At 64.0% G+C, this 20401-nt stretch overlaps 6 protein-coding genes across 6 annotated transcripts; 3 read left to right on the plus strand and 3 right to left on the minus strand.

Moving 5' to 3' along the window:
- Positions 1–915: 915 nt before the first annotated feature.
- On the plus strand, positions 916–2060 carry EMIHUDRAFT_235517 (Hypothetical protein; the record flags this gene model as incomplete). The annotated part of the gene is made up of 3 exons (XM_005780008.1): positions 916–1268; positions 1445–1596; positions 1732–2060. 3 exons carry the CDS (start codon positions 916–918, stop codon positions 2058–2060), a joined length of 834 nt encoding a protein of 277 aa, XP_005780065.1.
- Positions 2061–4943: 2883 nt separating this feature from the next.
- Positions 4944–8028, minus strand: EMIHUDRAFT_443122 (hypothetical protein). Its single transcript, XM_005780009.1, has 11 exons — positions 7825–8028; positions 7528–7649; positions 7251–7410; positions 7121–7175; positions 7033–7053; positions 6803–6960; positions 6619–6659; positions 5967–6358; positions 5533–5616; positions 5335–5396; positions 4944–5265 (listed from the first exon to the last, which is right to left on the minus strand). Exons 1-11 carry the CDS (start codon positions 7966–7968, stop codon positions 5095–5097), a joined length of 1410 nt encoding a protein of 469 aa, XP_005780066.1. The 5' UTR covers positions 7969–8028; the 3' UTR covers positions 4944–5094.
- Positions 8029–8247: 219 nt separating this feature from the next.
- Positions 8248–8888, plus strand: EMIHUDRAFT_235521 (hypothetical protein; the record flags this gene model as incomplete). Its single annotated transcript, XM_005780010.1, has 3 exons — positions 8248–8373; positions 8558–8750; positions 8875–8888. 3 exons carry the CDS (start codon positions 8248–8250, stop codon positions 8886–8888), a joined length of 333 nt encoding a protein of 110 aa, XP_005780067.1.
- Positions 8889–9844: 956 nt separating this feature from the next.
- Positions 9845–12557, plus strand: EMIHUDRAFT_73277 (hypothetical protein; the record flags this gene model as incomplete). Its single annotated transcript, XM_005780011.1, has 6 exons — positions 9845–9997; positions 10836–11014; positions 11247–11438; positions 11508–11679; positions 11921–12076; positions 12300–12557. The coding sequence occupies 6 exons, from the start codon at positions 9845–9847 to the stop codon at positions 12555–12557; spliced, it is 1110 nt and encodes a 369-aa protein (XP_005780068.1).
- A 2326-nt stretch (positions 12558–14883) lies between these two features.
- On the minus strand, positions 14884–15483 carry EMIHUDRAFT_73260 (hypothetical protein; the record flags this gene model as incomplete). Its single annotated transcript, XM_005780012.1, has 1 exon — positions 14884–15483. One exon carries the CDS (start codon positions 15481–15483, stop codon positions 14884–14886), a length of 600 nt encoding a protein of 199 aa, XP_005780069.1.
- Positions 15484–15803: 320 nt separating this feature from the next.
- SEC23B (secretory protein 23B) lies at positions 15804–18276 on the minus strand (the record flags this gene model as incomplete). The annotated part of the gene is made up of 4 exons (XM_005780013.1): positions 15804–16118; positions 16653–16703; positions 16958–16991; positions 17063–18276. 4 exons carry the CDS (start codon positions 18274–18276, stop codon positions 15804–15806), a joined length of 1614 nt encoding a protein of 537 aa, XP_005780070.1.
- Between the last annotated feature and the right edge of the window lie 2125 nt (positions 18277–20401).

Consider the following 20401-nt stretch of genomic DNA (forward strand, 5'->3'; position numbering starts at 1 on the left):
AAAAACGAATCGTGATAATAATGACAAATTCGCCTGTCGAGAGGCACTCGAGGTTCAGAAAGGCGACGCAGCTCGGTGGCTCAAGCCCGCCGCCTGGATCCGCCGCGAGGTTACGCGAGATGAGCCGAGATAACCCGAGATGACCCGAGGTTACGCGAGATGAGCCGAGATCGATAGCGGTGGCTCGAGCGCGTCACCTCGCAGGGCGGCCTCCCGCTCCTCCTCCTCCTCCGCCGCCTCCGCCTCCTCCGCCTCCTCCGCCTCCTCCTCCGCCTCCTCCTCCTCAGCAGCGGCAGCGGCAGCACCGTCATCCTCACCGCCACTGGGCACGTCCACCTCCTGGCTCCGCAGATCAGCCGGCGCAGCCTCGGCAGCCGCACGAAGCGGAACACCCCGCCCATCGGCGGCGGCGCGTGCGGCGGCGATCGCCTGCGCTATCCGCGCCACCTGACCCTTGCCAAGGTGAGCACGGCCGCCTTGGAAGGCCACCGTCTCCTCTCCGCACACCTCCCAGCCCGGGATTGCTCGAGCGAGCTCTCTCGCCTCTTGCAGCCGCGCGGCGGCCGCGGCATGTCCGACCCGCTCGGCCGGACCGCGCTTCCAACGAGGCTGGACAATGAAGACCTGCGTCGTCGCGAGCCCACGAGAGGTTGTCCGACAGAGCTGGTGCGCCGACGGACCTTGGGCTGCAAAAGTGAGCCTTACAGCTTTGACGCACGCGCCGTCCCGCACGTTGCAACCCATCATGGCGACGCATTTCATGTGCGAGCTCTCCTGTGGTCACGCCGGCCGGCCGCCGCCCGTCCCAAGTCTATCAAAGAGATACTCGAGTATTTCCCATTTCGTGCACAAAGAGCACAAAGGTGGCACCCTCGGCCAGCTGAAGCTCTCGACTCGTCGACCGAGCTCTGGACGATGCCGACCTCAAACCACCAGCGCCAGCAACGACGTGCCGCGGCTCGCCGCGCCGCTGTTGCGACCGACGACGTGCCCGACGCCGTCCCGCGGCCGAAAGGAAGAGGCCCGCGCAACCACTTCTGGGACCCGCGGCCGCCGGGCGTGCGGCGGCACAACGAGTCGAACGAACCGAACCAGCGCAGAGCGGCGCGTCTCGCGAGCGCCCGCGGCCGCCACGCCGACGCCGTCCGCGGCCGACGGTGGTCGCGAATCAACGCGGCGCGGTGCAACGAGGCCAAGTCCTTCCAGGCTCCCGCCAGCAGCGCCTCGTGGCGTGGGCTGCACGGCCCTTCGAGACGGCCCGGGGGGCGGTGAGAGACCTCTCCCGCCGGCATGGCGCACTATATCACCCGTAGAGGCCTCTCTGTAGTCGCCTTTTGGCACCTCCTCTCTCCACGCCGCCGATTAGACCTCGCCGCATCGCATCGCCCCCTTCCCTGCCCGTCGCCCTCCTGAGCTCTCCCTCCTTCGCTCCAGCCATGCACAGGACGGCTGGACCATTGGCCCGCGTGCCAGGCGTCCGGGACGGCCGGGTATCGGCTCCGTACTTTGAGCCCTCTTGGGCCACCCTCGCGTCCACCGGCCGGCAGAGCACCGCTTGGGCGACTCAGACGGCCCGCCCGACCAGCGCGTTCGATCGTGCCGCCCCCACAGCGTCAGTGGCGTGCGTGGGGTGGCAGGCGGCGTCAGCGCAGCCCCTCGTGGGGGTGCCCACCGCTCTCCTCTCACCGCTCCCCCCCGCCCGTGGCACCCCACACACTCGTCCCTCCTCAGGGGCGCAAGGCGGCACGGCACGTTCAGCGCTTGCCTCGGCCCACCTCGCCTTCACGCCCGCCACCGCGACCAAGGAGGTGGCCTCGGCGGCCCAGATGAAGCCTGTGCGGCTCGTTTGGGAGCCGCATGCCGTCCCTCTCTCGCCGGCGCTGCTCACCACGCCCAAGCCTACGCCGAGGAACCCGTCGCGCCCGTCGCTCACGAGCTGGTGGCTCGCATCGACCGAGCCGTCCAGCTTTCTCACGCCCTGCCCACGATCAAATTCGAGACGACCAACATCCGACCACAAAAAAGGCCCGCGCGTGCTGCGCGGGCCGGCGAGCGACTAGCGAGCCAACCTGCTAGTGTATGTAAATAAGGAGACGAGTCAACTTTGATGGGGGCAGCCAAATTTGTCGGTGGACCGCAAATCGTGGAGTTGCGAGTCACGCTCGGGCAGACAGCATCGATGCCGTCGCCGGACGCGGCGGCGAGGCACACGGCGGCCACCCGTCCCATGTTATCTCTTAAATAATAAACAAAAACGCGCCTGTTCTATCTACTGTGAGATGGGTAAAAAGGAACAGGCTCCCGCCCTTGCGATCTTTGTGCAGGGTTCTTTGTGGGTGTGGTCGGCGACTAGCCGGGGTCGTCCTCCCGATGGGGGGCTATAGGTATAGCACTAACTAGCCGTCTTCCACATGCATGGTCCCTCGTGAATAATCTATTAACATCGAAGTTTAGAAGTTATTAAACAAGACAACTCTCTCTCACAGCGGACAGGCTCGACACAGGTGCGAACTGGCGCGTGCTAGCACTATCCCAGGCACACTACCGGAGCCGCCTAAGCGACTCCGTTAAGAACGGCAATCAATGCACTTAGCTCCGTGCACAATGCCGCTCTCCCCGCACGCTAGCTCGTTCACCGTCTGCCACGCCACGGCGGTGTGGAGAACGACAGACAAGCGCTGCATCTGCAGCCCGTGCCAGTTCTTGGTGGTCCATGTGACCTCATCGAGGTGCTGAGCGTGCGAAAGTTTGTTACTCAGCTGGTCCGCCGCCTGCCGAAGAATTTTGCGGACGCCGTCCCCGAAGCCGCCGAACGTCTCGAAGTCGAGCAGACGCAGGTCGCAATTCTTCTCCCGCGCGAACCGGTAGTCGCCCTTCTCGTAGGGGGCCGTCACAGGTGCCTCCGCCTCCGCCTCCCCCTCACTTTCCCCCTCCTCCTCCTCCGCTGCCGCCGCCGCCTTTGCATCTTCGGCTTCCCCCCCCCCCCTCCCCCCCCCCCCCCTCCGGCCGTGGCCATGCAGCATGCCCTATCACTAAGTCGAGCAGCGCCCGCTCGGTGTTGCCGAAGGCGACAAAAGCCCCCTTCCAGCCGAGCCGGTCGCCCCCCTTGCACGCAAGCGAGCTCGTAAGTTTCAAGTCGCCAACGAGGCGCGCATGCCCCTTGCCGATGTTCGCCGCCGCCACGTCAGGTTGTTTTGGGTTACTGTAACTGAGGTGTGCAGTCGGCTCCATCTCGATGAGCATGCCCCACGCCGAGCGAAGGGTCTTGACGAGTCGTTTGAGCAGGAATTTGTGCCTTGTCGCGTGCTTCGCACGCGGGTTGACCATTGCGGCATCGCCGAGTTCTTCGTGCGGCTTGCCGTTTGGCGCCTTCTTGCCTGCCTCCACCGCCTGGCAGGCAACATCGAGCGGGAGGCCGAGGCGGCGCTGAACTGTAATGCGCATCGCCCACGTCTCCATCTTCATATCATCCCGCATGGGGATCGCATTCCTGGCTGACTGCACGACGAAACGAATCGCCTCGCGCCAGCACTTGTGGTTCTTGCGCCTGCCAGTCTGCTTGCCTTTGGCAGGCTTGTAGCGGCCGCCCTGCCGGGATGCCTCGCTGACGAAGGCTTCGGCGAGGGCGAGCCAGTTGCGACATGGTGTACGCCGGAGGTGTACCGTCGCTGCGCCTGCTGTAAGAATTCGCTGGTAGAGACGAGAACTCCGGAAGAGGCAGCAGCTCCGCCGCCGGCGTAAGGTTGGGCGGGTGGTAGCGGCGCTGTCGCGCCGGCTTGGCCTCCTGTTTAGAAGAAAAAAGAGCGAGTGTGTGTGTGTGTGTGTGTGGCCCGGCCTAGGGCCCGGCCAGACGAGGTGGATGGGTTGGGAGCGAGGGGGCGGAAGTGTGCAGTGCGGTAGATGGTCAGAGTGCCGCAATTGTCTCGAGACCCTTTCGCCCTTGTACCCTTGCCTGTACGGAATTTCCTTTCTTTTTTCACGCCTGCGAAGAGAGAGATTTGTGATTGGAAAAAATGCAGTTTACTACGTTTTGAGCTTTTCTCTTGGCTAGTGCCATTTCACTGTGACACAGCTCGCGTTACAACACCTTGATTTGGCCATGCGCGAAAAAGGTACATTTGGGGGGGTCGCAGCTGCCTCTGCGCGTCCTGTGGATGTACCTTTGTCGCGCTCCGGAGATGACTCGACGCCGCTGAGATCGGAGATCAAGCTCTGACAGGTCGCACGTCGCTCCTTTGACGCCGACGTGATTTACCCGTGCAGATCACATCAGGACACGGTCTCGACGCGCTCGGTACGACGCCTGCGACCCGTCTCGGGTCAGGTGGCACGACGCTCATCGCGCCTGCCAGCGCTGCCGTGCAGGTTGCCACGACAAGGTCGAGAACGCTTCTATACGCTCGCCCAGCCTTCCTTTCCATCCCATTAGGCAGCCTGGGAACGGTGGCGATCAGAGGCAAAGCCTACGAGGGGTGGTGGAACCACATGTCACGGCTACTGCCGGCTCGACCCCACGATAGCCTCCGAAGGCTGACTTTGAGGCACCATCATCGGACGATGTCGACGAGTTGGGTCGCTCTCGCGGTAGCCAGATGACCTCTCATACTAGGAGCATCGGCCATGGCCGCAGGGAGCGCGGGGGAGGGCGCTGGAAGCAACACGGAGCTCCGTTGGAGACGTTTTCAAGATTAGCGTGTCAGAGTGAAATGGCACTAGCCCTTGCAGATTACACACTCCAAGAGCTTTTCTCTTGCAGATTACTACACACCACACAATCCACCTTGCAGATTACTACACACCACACATTCCACCTTGCAGATTACTACTGAGGAGGTGGAGTGCGTGTGTGTGCTCACAGCACATCAGCGAGGACGACGGCGTCCTGACGGGCTGAGAACAAAGAACTCCTGCCGAGTCTAATTCTTTCCTTTGAACTAGCCTTTGAAAACTGAACAGTTTTTTACGTACATCCCGCTCTGCCCTTGCCTATGCCCACAACGTCAACCCTTCACCGACAGCAGACACAGCGTGTGCGTGCGTACGGTACTCACATCTCGAACTCATGCTATCTCCCACTCCCCGCGGGTCGCATCGTCACGAGTCCATCCGAGGGAAGAGGTCGCGGCACCACGCGTGCACCGCGTAGCCCGCGTCTGCGATCAAGTCCCACCACTGCTGGAAGACCAGCGTCCGGCAGAGCTCGCGCGCCACCGGCGAACTGCGCAGGTAGAGCTGCGTCGCCGCCTCCATCTGCTGCAACTTGTCCTAAGTACGATCCACTGACCGGTGAGTGGGTCTGGACGGGTCGCCGCCTCCGCCTGCTGCGGGCGTGTCCTCGTCGCTCTCGATCATCGAGACGCCGCTCGACGGCGGCTCGATCCGGAAGTACGAGGCGCCTGCGCATTGAGGATGAGGAGACGAGGGCTCCAAAGAGAAGGGGAGGGATGTCAACCGCGTACCTGCGCCGCCTCTCCGGCTCGCAAGATCTCAATCGCTCGGGCGTCTCTCGGCGGCATCTCGGCTCCTCCCCGCCTGGCGCCAGCTCCGCCACCGCCTCGGGGACGGCTGTTGTGGAGGCGGGGCGCGAGGAGCCCGTCCCGAGCGAGACAACGACGCCTAATTGATTACTAATTCGTTAGTTAATTAATTAGGCGCGAGGAGCCCGTCCCGAGCGAGACAACGACGCCTAATTGATTACTAATTCGTTAGTTAATTAATTAGGCGCGAGGAGCCCGTCCCGAGCGAGACAACGACGCCTAATTGATTACTAATTCGTTAGTTAATTAATTAGGCGCGAGGAGCCCGTCCCGAGCGAGACAACGACGCCTAATTGATTACTAATTCGTTAGTTAATTAATTAGGCGCGAGGAGCCCGTCCCGAGCGAGACAACGACGCCTAATTGATTACTAATTCGTTAGTTAATTAATTAGGCGCGAGGAGCCCGTCCCGAGCGAGACAACGACGCCGATGCGGCGGTGCGGCCACAGCGCGCGCGCCTCCCGCAGCGCGATCAGCGTGGGGTTGTTTGCCACCAGGCCGCCGTCGGCAAACGAGCGGCCGCCGAGGCGAGTGCGCGGGAAGATGGACGGGGCAGCCGAAGTCGCCTCCACCGCCTGCCACATCTCTGCCTCGCTCGTCCCCGCCAGCGGCGCCTCCGCGCCCTCCTCCCCCCCCTCCCCAGCCCTGCGCCTCTGCCGCTCCCTCCGCCGCTTCACCCGCTGCCCGAGGTTCGCCGGAGTGGCGCGGTAAGTGCGGAACAGAAACGGCTCCAGCCCGCCGCCGCGGCGGCGGCACGACGCCACGGCAAAGGCGCGCGGCCCCGCCGCGTTCCACGACGAGGAGAGCCAGCGGCGCTGCCTGTGGCGGGCTGATTAGTTGATTAGTGGACCAGTTCGTTAATCAGGTGAGTACTTCGGCGCTGTTCTGCTTACTTAACCAGTTGATGGTGAGTTGAGGAAGTGCTAGCTGCTAACTAGCCAGACATCAGCTGCATGCAGAGGGGCGGGCGACTCGATTCGTGAGTCACTTGCTCCCTGTCATGACTACTCGCTCCCTATGATGAGTAGTCCGCCCATACTCGTGAGTCACTTTGCTCCCTGTGACGACTACTCGGCTGCCTCCGTAGGGGCTGGCGCGTGCCGCACAGCTCGAGCATGAACTCGCGCCTTTGTTAATCAATTGCTCTTAATTAAAGTCACTAATTAATTAATTAAGAGCTCGAGCATGAACTCGCGCCTTTGTTACTCAGTGAAAGAGTGACTCATTACAGGCCAGGGATGAACTCAAGGGCTCGAGCAACAACTCGCGCCGCCGGTCGAGGCAGAGGTGCCCGTCGCGCCACAGGTGGCCGTAGGAGCGGGCGTCGGGGGCGAAGCAGCGCTCCTGCAGCATCCGCAGCGCGCGGCGCGCCATGTGCGTCGCCTCGCCCGGCGCGGGGTACTTGTTCAGGAAGAGGGCGCCTAATTCATTCATTACCTCATCAGTGATTAATTAATTAGGCGCGGGGGACGTGTTCAGGACGGGGAGGGCGCCGCAGCCGCCGATGGAGGTGCCTAGTTCACCCATTGATTCACTAACGAATTGAGACTACGAGGGCGCCGCAGCCGCCGGTGGTGGTGCCCGCGACTAGCTCGAACAGCGACGAGAGCGGCTTGCCAGTCTGCAGCTCCATCTCCTGAGGTGCGCAGGAGCGGCGCGCTGAGGAGAGGATTCGACAGCCGGCGGCCATCTCTTCTGGCAGCTCCGTCGCCTCGGCGATCACCAGCAGGTTGCGGCCCCGCATCCCTCCGCCATCCATGCAGAGGACGTTCACAGGCCGGCTCGACCGCCGCCGCTTCGCAGCCCTCGGCAGCGGCGGAGGCGGAGGCCTGGAGCGGCCGCGGGCGGCGGCGAAGCGGTCGGCGGCCCACCTGCCGAGCCACAACAACTAACGATTCGTTCCCGGCAAGAGCTAACTGTATGCGTCCTTCACCTGCCGAGCCATATCAATTAACTAACGGCTAATTAGTTGACTGTATGTCGCCCACCTGCCGAGCCGCGCCGAGCCGCGCCGCAGCCAGCCGAGGCCGGGAGCGGGGAGCAGGTACGAGAGTAGCCAGCGCACCGCCGCGACAGGGCCCTGATCGCGGTCGACGTCCGCCGGGACGGACTGCGGCGGCGAGGGTGGCGAGGCGGAGGCGGTGTCGGCGGCGGCGAGAGTGGGAGAGTGTGGCGCGGCGCGGGCGTGAGTGTGCGTGGCGGATGAGCGTGGGTTGGTGCGGCGGCGTGGACGCGCATCTCCAGCGGCGCGTGGCTTGGTCAGAGAGGCGACTCGGAAGCGGCGCCTGGACGCGCAGCACGAGGAGGAGCGTGAGGAGCGCGAGCGGAGAGAGCTTGGTGGTGGTGAGCAGGACGAGGCCGGTCCCGCGCGCGAGTGTGCCACCGGCGCCGATGAGTGGGGCCAGCGGCAGCGCAAGCGCAGTCGTCATTCTGCGCGACCAGCTTGTGTGTGGCTGGCGCTTTGAGCTGGCCTCCGCCGAGTCTCTCGGGCGGACAAAAAGAATTTTGTGGTTTTACGCCTGCAGCGCACGGGCCACGCCACGCAAAGCCGGCCCGCAGTCTGCCGGGAGGCTGTCTGAGGAAGGCCTGGCAAGCGCGCGCCCGCCTCCTCCGCGGCCATGCCCTCCGCCCGGGCGAGCGAGCAACAAAGATTGAAGGCGGATCGCCATCCAGTGCGATGGTGTTTTTTTAGAGAGATTAATTTTTTAATGGAGCCGGAGCCGCGCGACAGCGAGTCCGGCGCGGGCGCGTCCTCGTCTGACGGTCTCCCGCGCGCGGCGGTCGCCAAGCTGGTCAAGGAGCGGCTGCCGCCGCACCTGCGCACCAAGCCTGACGTCGCGGCGCTGCTGAGCGAGATGGCGGGCGCGCGCCGACCGACACTCCTCCCTCTCCCGCGGCCTTCTCTCTCCCCCGCGCGGCACCTCGGCCACGCGGCTTCTGCTACCCCACTGGGCCGCACGGACGCCGCGTCCCCGTGGCACGTCGACACCACGTCCACGGAGTTCCGCCGGCGCACAGGCGCGAACCGCTTCTCCCGCAGGCGAATTCCTGCAGATGCTGACGAGCGAGGCGAACGAGGCGGCGAGCGCGGAGAAGAAGAAGACCCTGAGCGAGGCGCACCTACTCGGCGCGCTGCGCAAGCTCGGCTACCCGCAGCTCGCCGCCGAGTGCGAGGCTGTGGGCGAGGCGGAGCATGGCGCGCAGGCAGCTCGTCCCCTCACTGCTCTCTGGCGTCCCCTCACTCCGCGGCACGCACCTGCTCTGAGCGCCGCGCGGCTCCCGCCCGGCTCGGCGCATGGACATGCGGCGGACAGCCCTGATTCACGCACATGGAGGTGTGCGCGCCTGACCTGACCGGGAAAAGGCTAGGCGGCGGCCAAGGCGCGAAAGAGGAAGCTCAAGGGGGCGGCGAGCACGCTGTCGACCGAGGAGCTGCTGGCGGAGCAGCAGCGCCTCTTTGCCGGCGCGAGGGAGCGGCTGCAGGCGGGGGGCGGCGAGCCGCCGGGGGCGGCGGCGCCAAAAGGGGCGCCGGACGGGGGGCGGAGCTCAGGCGGTCCCCCGGCGTGAGAGAGACGGCTTGGTCACGACTCTTGAGTTGCGTGTGCTTGCTGTGAGTTGTTTCTTGTGGCATCGTTTCTTTGCCCTACGAGGTGCCACCGCCATTTTCTTCTTTTTTTCATTTCAAAGAGGTAAAATAGAGTAATTCTTCTTCTGTAAAGAATTTAAACAGGAAGAAGAAAATAAACTCGCGCGCGTATTACTTCAAGACGGTTGAATTCTTCTTGTTGAAAATCGCGTGTAGTCGCGCCGCACACACCGGCTGCCTGGCCGAGCTGCGATCACTGCCCGCTGAATGTCGTTCGGCGCCGGCACAAGCCACAACCCCAACAACGACGTCGAGGTCCAGAACGCCGCCACCGACGGCATATCCTGCCTCGACTGGGCGCCGAACGCCAACTTTCTCGTCGCCGGCTCGTGGGACAACCAGGCAACACTCGCCACGGACACGAGCCCGCCCCGCCCTCCCCGCCCGCTGTGCCCATCCTTGGCGTCCGCCTACTGAGCGCATACGAGGGCTAGTCTCTCCTGTGCGGTAGCGCTTGCGCTTGAACCGCTCGCCTCCCGCCGCAAGCGCTGCCTCGCAGCTGCGCCGCCGCGGCCGGACCGCCTGCGCCTTGCCTGCCGCAAGCTGCGGTCTGCGACCTCGCGCCTGAACTCCGCCCTCGCCGCGCGCCGCCGCCGCCATGCCGCCACGCCCTCGCCGCCGCCGCCCTCCCGCCGCCGCCACGCCGCCGCCATGCCGCCATGCCGCCATGTCTCTCCACCCCTCCCCTCGCCCCCCGCCCGCAGGTTCGGTGTTGGGAGGTGCAGGCGAACGGCACGGCGGTGCCAAAGGCGGCGACCAGCCACGACGGCCCCGTCCTCTCCGCCTCGTGGTCCGCAGGCACCGCTCTAGTAGTCGTTCCTCCAGAGTCGCAATAAATTAATGATCGATACATTGATCACCGCCTCGTGGTGCGCAGGCACCGCTCTCACACTCACTCAGTTCATGATACTAACGACCGACGCGCTTGCACTCGCCCCCTGCAGACGGCGCGCGCGTGTACACGGGCTCTGCGGACAAGACTGCCAAGGTCTGGGACCTGGCAACCAACCAGGCACGCTGCACCGCACCTCCCACACACCTCAGACACACACACACACACACACACACACACACACACACACACACACACACACACACACACACACACACGCACGCACCTCACACACACACACACACACACACACACACACACACACACACACACACACACACACACACACACACACACACACACCAGACACACACACACCTCACACACACCTCACACACACACCACACACACACGCACGTCACACGCACCAAACACACACGTCACACACACACACACACACACACACACACACACACACCTCACACACACCTCACACACACCTCACACACACCTCACCTCGGCTGCGTCCTTCCCTCGAGACTGCTGTCGTGGCTGATCACTAACTGGGGCTATCTCCCAAGCCAGGCGGTGCAGTTAATCAGTTAATCAGTTAATTAATCAATTAATCTCCCAAGCCAGGCGGTGCAGTGTGCCGCGCATGACGCGCCCGTCAAGGACGTCTTTTGGCGAGATGGAGCCGAGAGATGGCAGAGAGATAGCCGAGAGATCAGGGAAGGACCGAAGGATACAGGAGCCGAGAGGCAGCCGAGAGGAGGCGAGAGGAGCCGAGAGGCAGCCGAGAGGCAGCCGAGAGGCAGCCGAGAGGCAGCCGAGAGGCAGCCGAGAGGCAGCCGAGAGGCAGCCGAGATGCTGGTTACTTCGTGGACACTTCCGCGACACTTCCGTCTTCACAGCTGCGCCTCCTCAACAGGTGCGCCGAGAAGAACTTTTTGGTCACCGCCTCGTGGGACAACACAATCAAGTTCTGGGACGGAAAGTCGGCAGCACCGGGCGCGACGCTGGCGCTGTCGGGCGAGAGATAGCCGAGAGGCGGCCGAGAGGTAGCGGAGAAGCAGCCGAGAGATGGCGGAGAGGCAGCCGAGAGGCAGCCGAGAGGCGGCCGAGAGGCAGCCGAGAGGAGCCGAGAGAGAGCGGAGATGTAGCAATGGCAGCCGAGAGGCAGCGGAGATGTAGCAATGGCAGCCGAGAGGTACGCGCTCGTGCGACAGCCCACTCCTCTTTTCGCCCCTCCGCCCAGCTCCTCCGCCCACCTCTCAGGCACGCCCCATGCTCTCAGGCACGCCCTATGCGGTTGACGTGCGAGGCAAGCTGATGGTCGTTGCGACTGCCGACCGGAAGATCGTCGTAGTCAACTTGGACCAGCCCTCCGTCGCCTTCAACACAATCACCTCTCCGCTAAAGTACCACAGTCCCGCTGCACCACCGCCCTCGGCCCGTTCATCGAGCGAACCCTTGCGAATGATTCAAAGGTACCAGTCCCGATGCATCGCCGCCTTCCCGGACCAGCGCGGCTTCTGCCTCGGCTCGATCGCCGCGTCGGCTGCATCTCGGTGGTCTCTCGGCGGTATCTCGGCCATATCTCCGCTTCATCTCGGCATAGGCTCCATCGAGGGGCGCGTCGCCGTCCACCACGTCAACAAGGTCCGTGACCCAGATGCCGCCCAGATGCCGCCCAGATGCCGCCCAGAAGGAGCCGAAAGAGAGGCGTCACTCATGAGTCTTCCTCGCCAATCTCCCGCCAATCTCCCGCCAATCTCCCGCCAATCTCTCTCCCGCCAATCTCCCGCCAATCTCCCGCCAATCTCCCGCCAATCTCCCGCCAATCTCCCGCCAATCTCTCTCCCGCCAATCTCCCGCCAATCTCCCGCCAATCTCCCGCCAGGCGGACGAGCAGAAGAATTTCGCCTTCAAGTGCCACCGCGAGAACAACCTCGACATCTACTCGGTCAACTGCATCGCCTTCCACCCTACCTTCGGCACCTTCGCCACCACCGGCTCTGACGGCACCTCCCAGCCTTCGGGACACGGGCTCGCGGCTGTCACAAGTCCTGACGCGCCCCTCCTCCTCCACCCATAAGGCACGTTCAACTTTTGGGACAAGGACTCGCGGCAGCGGCTCAAGGCCCTCCACCAAGGGCTCGCTCTGCCCTTCCCCGTCGGAAAGTGTCTCGGAAGTGTCTCGGAAGTGTCTAGGCCTTCACCAAGGGCTCGCTGCCCATCCCCGTCGGAAAGTGTCTCGGAAGTGTCTCGGAAGTGTCTAGGCCTTCACCAAGGGCTCGCTGCCCATCCCCGTCGGCCGCTTCTCGCGCGACGGCGCCATCTTTGCGTACGCCGCCTCATACGACTGGTCAAAGGTGCCTCCTCCTCTCTACTCACTGCTGATTCCTGATTGCTCCCTGCTGACGCCTCGTACGACTGGTCAAAGGGCTCGGAGCACTACAACCCGCGCACCAACCACCTGCTGCTGCACTCGGCGCCGAGATCTAGCCGAGATTGGCCGGGATCTAGCCGAGATCTAGCCGAGTGGCGTAGGCGATCTGCTCCGCCACCCGGCTCTGGCCGGGTCAGACTCGCAGCTGTGGAGATCGCTTGTGCACGCGTCTATCCTGTGAGTAGGTGCCCGAGTCGGAGATCAAGAGCAGGACCAACCAGAAGAAGGCGTTCGGCCGCTAGCCGCGGGCGGCGCACTTTCCGCCCGCGTGGGGGGGCGAGAAGCGAGCGGCGGCTGCCGGGCGACAAGGATCAAGCATCAAAGTGAAGGAACAATCCACCCGTCTGCGGACCACTGTCCCGTGCGCAGTTCAAGGCCAAGTACTCTTCTGGCGTCTAGTGTGGTCTGACTGCTGTCTCGCATTGCTACAAGTAAAAGATACAGATACATGGCTGAGGAAGCAGCTGTCGCCGGCGGCACAGCACGTGGAGATCGTGGTGCGGCGGCGCCGAGCATGCAGCATCGCACGCACGCCCCGGACCCTCCTCTGCTCCTCGAGCTTTTTCGGGCTTCAAGAGCAGACAAGCACAAAAGGCACAGCTCTCCTCCGCAACTAGGTCGCCGCCCAACTCGCCAAGCAGACGAGTGATCATGGGCCTCGACGGCCTCGACTGGCCTCGACTGGCGGGGCGTCTCACTCATTTAGCAGGCGCAGGCATCGCAGTTGGCATCGCCGCCAGCAGTTCAGATGCACGCCTTGCACACTCAACCCCCTACTCAAGCCTTCTGCGATGGCATGGCCCATTGAGTCTCAAGGACACTGTATTAAGCTATTAACACTGTATGGTATGCCTCGAAGTCATTCAGCCGCTGCTGCTTGCTGCTGCCTTTGTCCCATTTGCCTGATTGCGGCGTGCACAGACATTCTGCAGCTGTTCCCGTGTTCTGCAGCCGTGGTGGACGACAGTGCCCTCGTCGTACTCGCAGCCACGTGAACCTTTGACCCAGTAGTGTTGCACGTCGCGCATTGAACCTAGCCAGAAGCCAATGTTGGCGTCCTCCAACCCGAGATTGACGTAATCTTCGAATTCGTGGCGCAGGATGAAGTTGACCACCGCCCGGCCGAGCAAGTACGCGTTGCCGATGGCAAATAGACCTCTCAACGGGAGGGTTGCGTTGCGCCAGCGCGCAAGCGCATGCTGAGTGAGCGCGTGCTTCAGCTCATGCCGGTACGGCGTCATCACATGGTCTAGTAGGCCCGTCCTTCCGACGTAGGCGCGGTGGATGTTTGTGAAGACGTCCTCTGGCAGTCGGTGTGTGCACATCATGCCGTTCGAGTCCATCTTCAGCAGTGCGTCGCAATTTGCCGGGGCGGCACGCAGCATCGTCCAAGTCTTCTCAGGCAGGCGAGCGAACGTGTCTGCTCCGCTCTCGGTCCAGTTGTGGTTATAGATCGAGTATGTCGCACTCGTCTGCCGCGCACTCGCCGCGAACGAGGAGACCTGCTCCACACTGGGCGGTGACGCCGGCAACGTAGGGATATATACGCAGATGTGTGGCACCGCGTGACGTAGCGTGAACTTCCCAGCGATGCGCGCAATCGGCTGGTGGCTCTCCGAGCTCATGGTTAGGAACGCGATGAGCAGGAACGCCATGGCGCAAAGAAGCACGGCGTACAAGGAGAAGGGGTTACATGGGTCCGACCAGACCGTGACGTGGCACGGGCTGTCGACAGACTACAAACAACAACTTTCTCTCACTTGAGCACTTGACTCTTGAGCACTGGATAGGGTCGATTCCGCATGGTACGGGACCCCTCGATCGTCTCGCCTTCCCTCACTGGTGTGTTCTCTCAACTATCTATGAGTAGGAACGCCATGGCGCAAAGAAGCACGGCGGGCAACGAGAAGGGGTTAAAGCAAAACATCCGCGAAGAAAAGTCAGACCAGACGGTGACGTGGCACGCTGGCTGTCGACAGACTACGGTGTCGAGAAAAAATCGAGATTTTGCGAGATCGCACGTCCGGTTGGCCGTTATTTTTGTGAGTCGTGGCGTGCCCGTGTGTTCTAAGCATTATAAGAGGAGGCGTGGAGAGCAAAAAAGCGTGCACACGGGTTATTCTGGCCGACCCCAAATCTCCCCTCCCGACCCCTACGAGCTACGTATGAGCTACATATTATGAGGGGGTCGGGCACCTGCGGCCCACGCAGCTCGCAGAGGTGGGGGACCTGGCACGTGGCAGGTGCCGAAAAGCAGAAGCACGAGGCTCGTTTCCAAGGAGTTACGAAGTTTTTGACGCGATGCGCTGTAGATCGCTTGCTGCACGCGCAAGGCGACACGACACCAACGGTGAGGCCGAGGGCTCGAGGGCATGTGTGCGACCCCCTTCAATCAATGCCGTGTGCGCCGCGCGTCACTCGACGATGGCGCGGTACAGCCCCTGCAGGAAGGCGGAGAGGGGCACGTCCGGGTTCACCTTCTGCGCCAGGTAGCGCGCCTTGGATGAGCCCTGCTCGCACTCGATCAGCAGCGGCGCCGGGAAGCGAGCCGCCCCAAGCGCCGCCGCCTCGGCCGCCACCGCGTCGGTCAGCTGCTGGACCTCCTCCGCCGGCGGTGAGCCTGGACTGCGGGCGGCGAGGGCGAGGGCGCCGCCCTTGCACACGACGAGCTGCGTGAACGAGTCGAGGAGAAGCAGCCGGTCGGGCGTGACGGAGGTTGGCTCGAGGGGAAGCGGGGCGCTGCCTCCGGACCCGACGCGGAAGCCGCGCAGCGTGGGCTGCACCAGCAGCAGCGACGAGAAGGTGTCGAGGGTGGAGGCGAGGAGGCGGAAGAAGGTGGTTCGGTCGGGAGACGCGCCGGAAGTGCGGAGCACCGGAGAGCGCCGCAAGTGGAAGACGAACCCCGGGACGATGCCTGCGGCGGGCGGCAGCGCCACCGAGCCGGGGTCGCCCTTGGAGTACGCGCAGAGCGTCTTCATCGTCTTGATGAGCAGCCGGTCGATCCACCGCAGCATCTCCGGAGCAGAGGCGCCCGAGTTCGCCTTCGCCACCGCCTGCCGCACCAGCAGCGCCGCCACCGCCTGCTGGTCCAGCGCAGGAAGCAAGCTCTTCGCGTCGTACGACTGCGTGAGCCTCGGCAGCCTCAACGTGGTGACGCGCCGCACGCGCCGCCCTCCCGCGGTGCTGTAGCGCGCCGAGAGCTGCAGGAGCTGGTGCTGCGGCATCACGCTAGCGCCGCCGCCCTTCTTGGCGGGGGTGAGGGTGAGGCCGACGCACGTGTGCGGAGAAAGGCTGCCGCCTAATTAGTTGTTAATTAACTAATAATTAATTGTAATTAGACGCACGTGTGCGGAGCAAGGCTGCCGCCCTCCCACGCGAAGGAGCGAGCGCCGCCGCACTCGCGAACGGACAGCCCCTCCGGCTCGCCGGCAGCGCCGCCGCCGCCGCCGATGTGCTCGATCGCCTCGCAGTCGCGGCCGGCGGTGAGCTCGAACTGCGCTCCAAACCCCATCCCGACGGAGCCGTCGGGCGCCCGCGCGTACAGCCGCCGCAGCGAGTCGAGAAGGTGCGAGTCTTGGAAGGACTCGCCCTGCAGCGCCGCGCCCCCCGTCCTCCCAAGCAGCGACTTCATCTCGTACAAGCCAACCTCCTCGAGCGACGCAGCGACGACGTCCACACCGTGGCCTCGCGCGGCGGCGGCGCGCCCGAGAGCGTCGTAGTGCTCCGCCGCCGCCGTTGCTCGCGCCGAGCCGGCCTCGAGCTCCTTGTGCGAACGGACGGTGCTGCCGGCGTCCGAGTCCACGATCGCACCCGCGCCGCCGACGGACGGGCCGCCTACGGGACATGTCTCGGACGTGTCTCGGACGTGTCGCGGACATGTCCGAGCCGCCGACGGACGGGCCGCCGCAAAAGACGACCGTGCGAGCAGCGCTGTCTGGGTGGGAGCAAGCGAGCAGCGAGGTCGCGGCAGCGAGCGCGGACCCTGTGCAGCGCCCGCCCCTCTTCCCCGCCTCGCCCGCCGCCTCGGCCGCCGCCGCCTCCGCCTCCTCCGCCGCAGCCGCCGCCGCCGCCGCCGCCGCGATCCCGCCTGGCCGCGGCCCAGACGTTGTTAATTAATAGCTCATTGATATGAACAGCAATCAATAACTAATCCCGCCTGGCCGCGGCCCAGACGGCATCGCACCCGGCCAGCCCTGCGGAGCGGCGCCGCCTCCCACGCCGCCTCCCATGCCGCCTCCCATGCCGCCGTCGGCGTAGTGGCCTACCCCTCCGCCCCCCGGCGCTGCGGCAAGCGGCGGCGGTGGCGGCGCCGCGCGGGCGGCGTACGCGCTCTGGCGCGCCGCGAAGACTGCGGCGAGGTCAATCTCAGACGCGGGCGCGAAGAAGCGAGACGCGGCGCCAGGCAGCAAATCGTCGACCGGCGCCGCGCCGCCGCCCCCCACGCCGCCGCCAGCAGCAGCGTGTTGCTGTCCAACTAACCCTCCGTACCCTTGCGGTGCCCCTCCGTACCCTTGCGGTGCCCCTCCGTACCCTTGCGGTGCCCCTCCGTACCCTTGCGGTGCCCCTCCGTACCCTTGCGGTGCCCCTCCGTACCCTTGCGGAGGCCCGCCATATCCGCCGTAGCCCTGCGCGGGGCCGGCGTGGCCCTGCCCGTAGCCCTGCCCGTAGCCCTGCCCGTATCCCTGCGGAGGAGCGCCGTGGCCATACAGGGAAGCGTGCCCCTGCGGTTGGCCGGACCCGGGCGGCAGCTGCTGCGGCGGCGGCGGCTCTGCCTCTTCGGCCGGCTCTGGAGGGAGGCGGAGCAGCGCGCGGAAGGAGTCGAGAGGCAGCTCCGCCTCTGAATGAGGCAGGTGCCAGATGCGGTGCGGCGAGCAGCCAAGCTCGTGCAGCTCGACCGCCTCTGCGAAAGTGATCACGCCGATCGGCGTCTCGGCCGGCAGCTGGTCTAGCCACGCCTGCGCTGTCCGCAGCAGGTGGCCTCGCTCCTCCGCGCGCACGGAGAGGTCGAAGGCGACGAGGAGCGGCGCGGGCGTGTCGTCGCGCGGAGGGCCGATCTCATACTCGACCGTCGCGTGCTCGTGCGAGACCTCGAGCGGCGGCGCCGTCGCCGTGAGCAGATGGCCATCGAAGGGCGACCACGATCCGCAGAGCGGGCACCGCCAGCGGCGCGCGTGCGGGTCCATCTGCGAGAACGGGTTGAGCACCCCGCCGCAGGAGCCGCACGTGACCGGCTCTCGCCTCACGGTCTGCAGCCCGTCGATCGCCCTCATCGGAGAGAAGAGGAGGCCGAGCGGCGCTCCGAGCGCGTCCGCTCCCGCCGCGTGTGGCCAGAGGTGCCACGAGAGGCGGACGCCGCTCGCGGCCTCGAGCGCGGCAAAGTCGACGCCTGGTCCGGGCTGGATCGACCCCGGCGAGGAGCGCGTCTGCGGCGCCGGGGTGGCGGCGGAGGCGGAGGCTGGCGTGCTGCTGGCGCTGCCACCGGCGGAGGCGGAGGGCGCCGTGGTGAGGCCGGGTGCCGCTTTGCGCAGCGCCTCGACCTCGGCCGTGCGTGGCGGTGGCTGCTGCGGCTCGTGAGAGTTGCTCCCGGGCTGCGGCGGACGAGGCGGCTTTGGCGGCTTTGGCGGCTTTGGCTGGCCCGGCTGCGGCCTTGCGGTCTGCGGCGGTGGAGGCTGCGCCGGCACTGAGCCGCCGCGATTGCGGAGCAGCCGAGCGATGAGCGGCGTGCGGCCGCGCGAGAGGGCCCGAGTGAGGGCTGGAGCCGAGGCTGCGAGGAGGAGGAGGCCGAGAAGGCGCCGGCGAAGCAGCATAGCAGCCGACCTCCCACGCCACGGTGTTGGTGAAAAAGAATTTCATGCTAGCTGGGCGAGATCTGGGCGATTCCCCTCCCCCCTCAAGGGCGAGGACACGCACAGGCCGCACCTCTAGTGAGGCCCGCATAGTATGTGGGAGACTCGTGCCGCCGCCCCTGCCACCCCTGTGTCAGTGTGCCTGTGGTAGGAGAGACTGCCAGCGACAAGCTGGAGGCAGGTCGCTAGACTGAGATGAGACCGCCAGTGGAGTTGGGATTCCACCGCGCACCGCGCTGCGAGCCTGTCGTGTCCCTTGTCAGGAGCAGGAGAGCCCCACCTGTCCCCCTGATCGTCCTTCCAAAATCCTGCTCGTGCAGGTGACATGCGGCGGCGTGTTGCTGTCGGTTGAGCGGCTGGTCGCCGCCGTGGGTGTGAAGATGGAAGAGCCGCCTCGAAGTGGCGATGGACGGAGGCCTTGCAAAAGCGATCGCCTTCTTGGCGTGGCTTGCCCTTCAGCTGGTTCTCAACTCGATTAGATTTTCGGAGCTCGAAAAGTAGTACCGCGCGTGGGGGGGGTGGAGCCCAGTGTGCCACAAACCCTATTGAGCTGCACGGGTGCTGCCGCTGCGCGCGCGAGCGGGGCCTCTCTCCGACGCAGTGTCCCCCCGATGGTCAACCTGCGGGCACGGGCGCGGCTGGCGTCACGTTTAGGGGGTAGAGGGGGAGTCAGAGTTGGGCGGCGCACCTCGGTTAGGGTTAGGGTTAGGGTTAGGGTTAGGGTTAGGGTTAGGGTTAGGGTTAGGGTTAGGGTTAGGGTTAGGGTTAGGGTTAGGGTTAGGGTTAGGGTTAGGGTTAGGGTTAGGGTTAGGGTTAGGGTTAGGGTTAGGGTTAGGGTTAGGGTTAGGGTTAGGGTTAGGGTTAGGGTTAGGGTTAGGGTTAGGGTTAGGGTTAGGGTTAGGGTTAGGGTTAGGGTTAGGGTTAGGGTTAGGGTTAGGGTTAGGGTTAGGGTTAGGGTTAGGGTTAGGGTTAGGGTTAGGGTTAGGGTTAGGGTTAGGGTTAGGGTTAGGGTTAGGGTTAGGGTTAGGGTTAGGGTTAGGGTTAGGGTTAGGGTTAGGGTTAGGGTTAGGGTTAGGGTTAGGGTTAGGGTTAGGGTTAGGGTTAGGGTTAGGGTTAGGGTTAGGGTTAGGGTTAGGGTTAGGGTTAGGGTTAGGGTTAGGGTTAGGGTTAGGGTTAGGGTTAGGGTTAGGGTTAGGGTTAGGGTTAGGGTTAGGGTTAGGGTTAGGGTTAGGGTTAGGGTTAGGGTTAGGGTTAGGGAAAAAGTTAGGGTTAGGGTTAGGGTTAGGGTTAGGGTTAGGGTTAGGGTTAGGGTTAGGGTTAGGGTTAGGGTTAGGGTTAGGGTTAGGGTTAGGGTTAGGGTTAGGGTTAGGGTTAGGGTTAGGGTTAGGGTTAGGGTTAGGGTTAGGGTTAGGGTTAGGGTTAGGGTTAGGGTTAGGGTTAGGGTTAGGGTTAGGGTTAGGGTTAGGGTTAGGGTTAGGGTTAGGGTTAGGGTTAGGGTTAGGGTTAGGGTTAGGGTTAGGGTTAGGGTTAGGGTTAGGGTTAGGGTTAGGGTCACGGTCAGGGTTAGGGTTAGGGTTAGGGTTAGGGTTAGGGTTAGGGTTAGGGTTAGCGTTCCGGTTAGGGTCAGGGTTAGGCTTAGGGTTAGGGCTAGGGCTAGGGTTAGGGTTCCGGTTAGGGTTAGGGTTAGGGTTAGGGTTAGGGTTAGGGTTCAGGGTTAGGGTTAGGGTTAGGGTTAGGGTTAGGGTTAGGGTTAGGGTTAGGGTTAGGGTTAGGGTTAGGGTTAGGGTTAGGGTTAGGGTTAGGGTTAGGGTTAGGGTTAGGGTTAGGGTTAGGGTTAGGGTTAGGGTTAGGGTTAGGGTTAGGGTTAGGGTTAGGGTTAGGGTTAGGGTTAGGGTTAGGGTTAGGGTTAGGGTTAGGGTTAGGGTTAGGGTTAGGGTTAGGGTTAGGGTTAGGGTTAGGGTTAGGGTTAGGGTTAGGGTTAGGGTTAGGGTTAGGGTTAGGGTTAGGGTTAGGGTTAGGGTTAGGGTTAGGGTTAGGGTTAGGGTTAGGGTTAGGGTTAGGGTTAGGGTTAGGGTTAGGGTTAGGG

The sequence above is a fragment of the Emiliania huxleyi genome (assembly GCF_000372725.1).
Source record: "Emiliania huxleyi CCMP1516 unplaced genomic scaffold EMIHUscaffold_220, whole genome shotgun sequence".
Taxonomy (NCBI): domain Eukaryota; phylum Haptophyta; order Isochrysidales; family Noelaerhabdaceae; genus Emiliania; species Emiliania huxleyi.

Coding starts and splice junctions, on each gene's coding strand:
- EMIHUDRAFT_443122 (XM_005780009.1), bottom strand. CDS start 7,968: ATGACGACTGCGCTTGCGCTGCCGCTGGCCCCACTCATCGGCGCCGGT. Junction 7,650..7,824: donor TCCTCGTGCTGCGCGTCCAG/GCGCCGCTTCCG, acceptor TCGCCGCCGCAG/TCCGTCCCGGCGGACGTCGA. Junction 7,176..7,250: donor ACCTGCTGGTGATCGCCGAG/GCGACGGAGCTG, acceptor TGCGCACCTCAG/GAGATGGAGCTGCAGACTGG.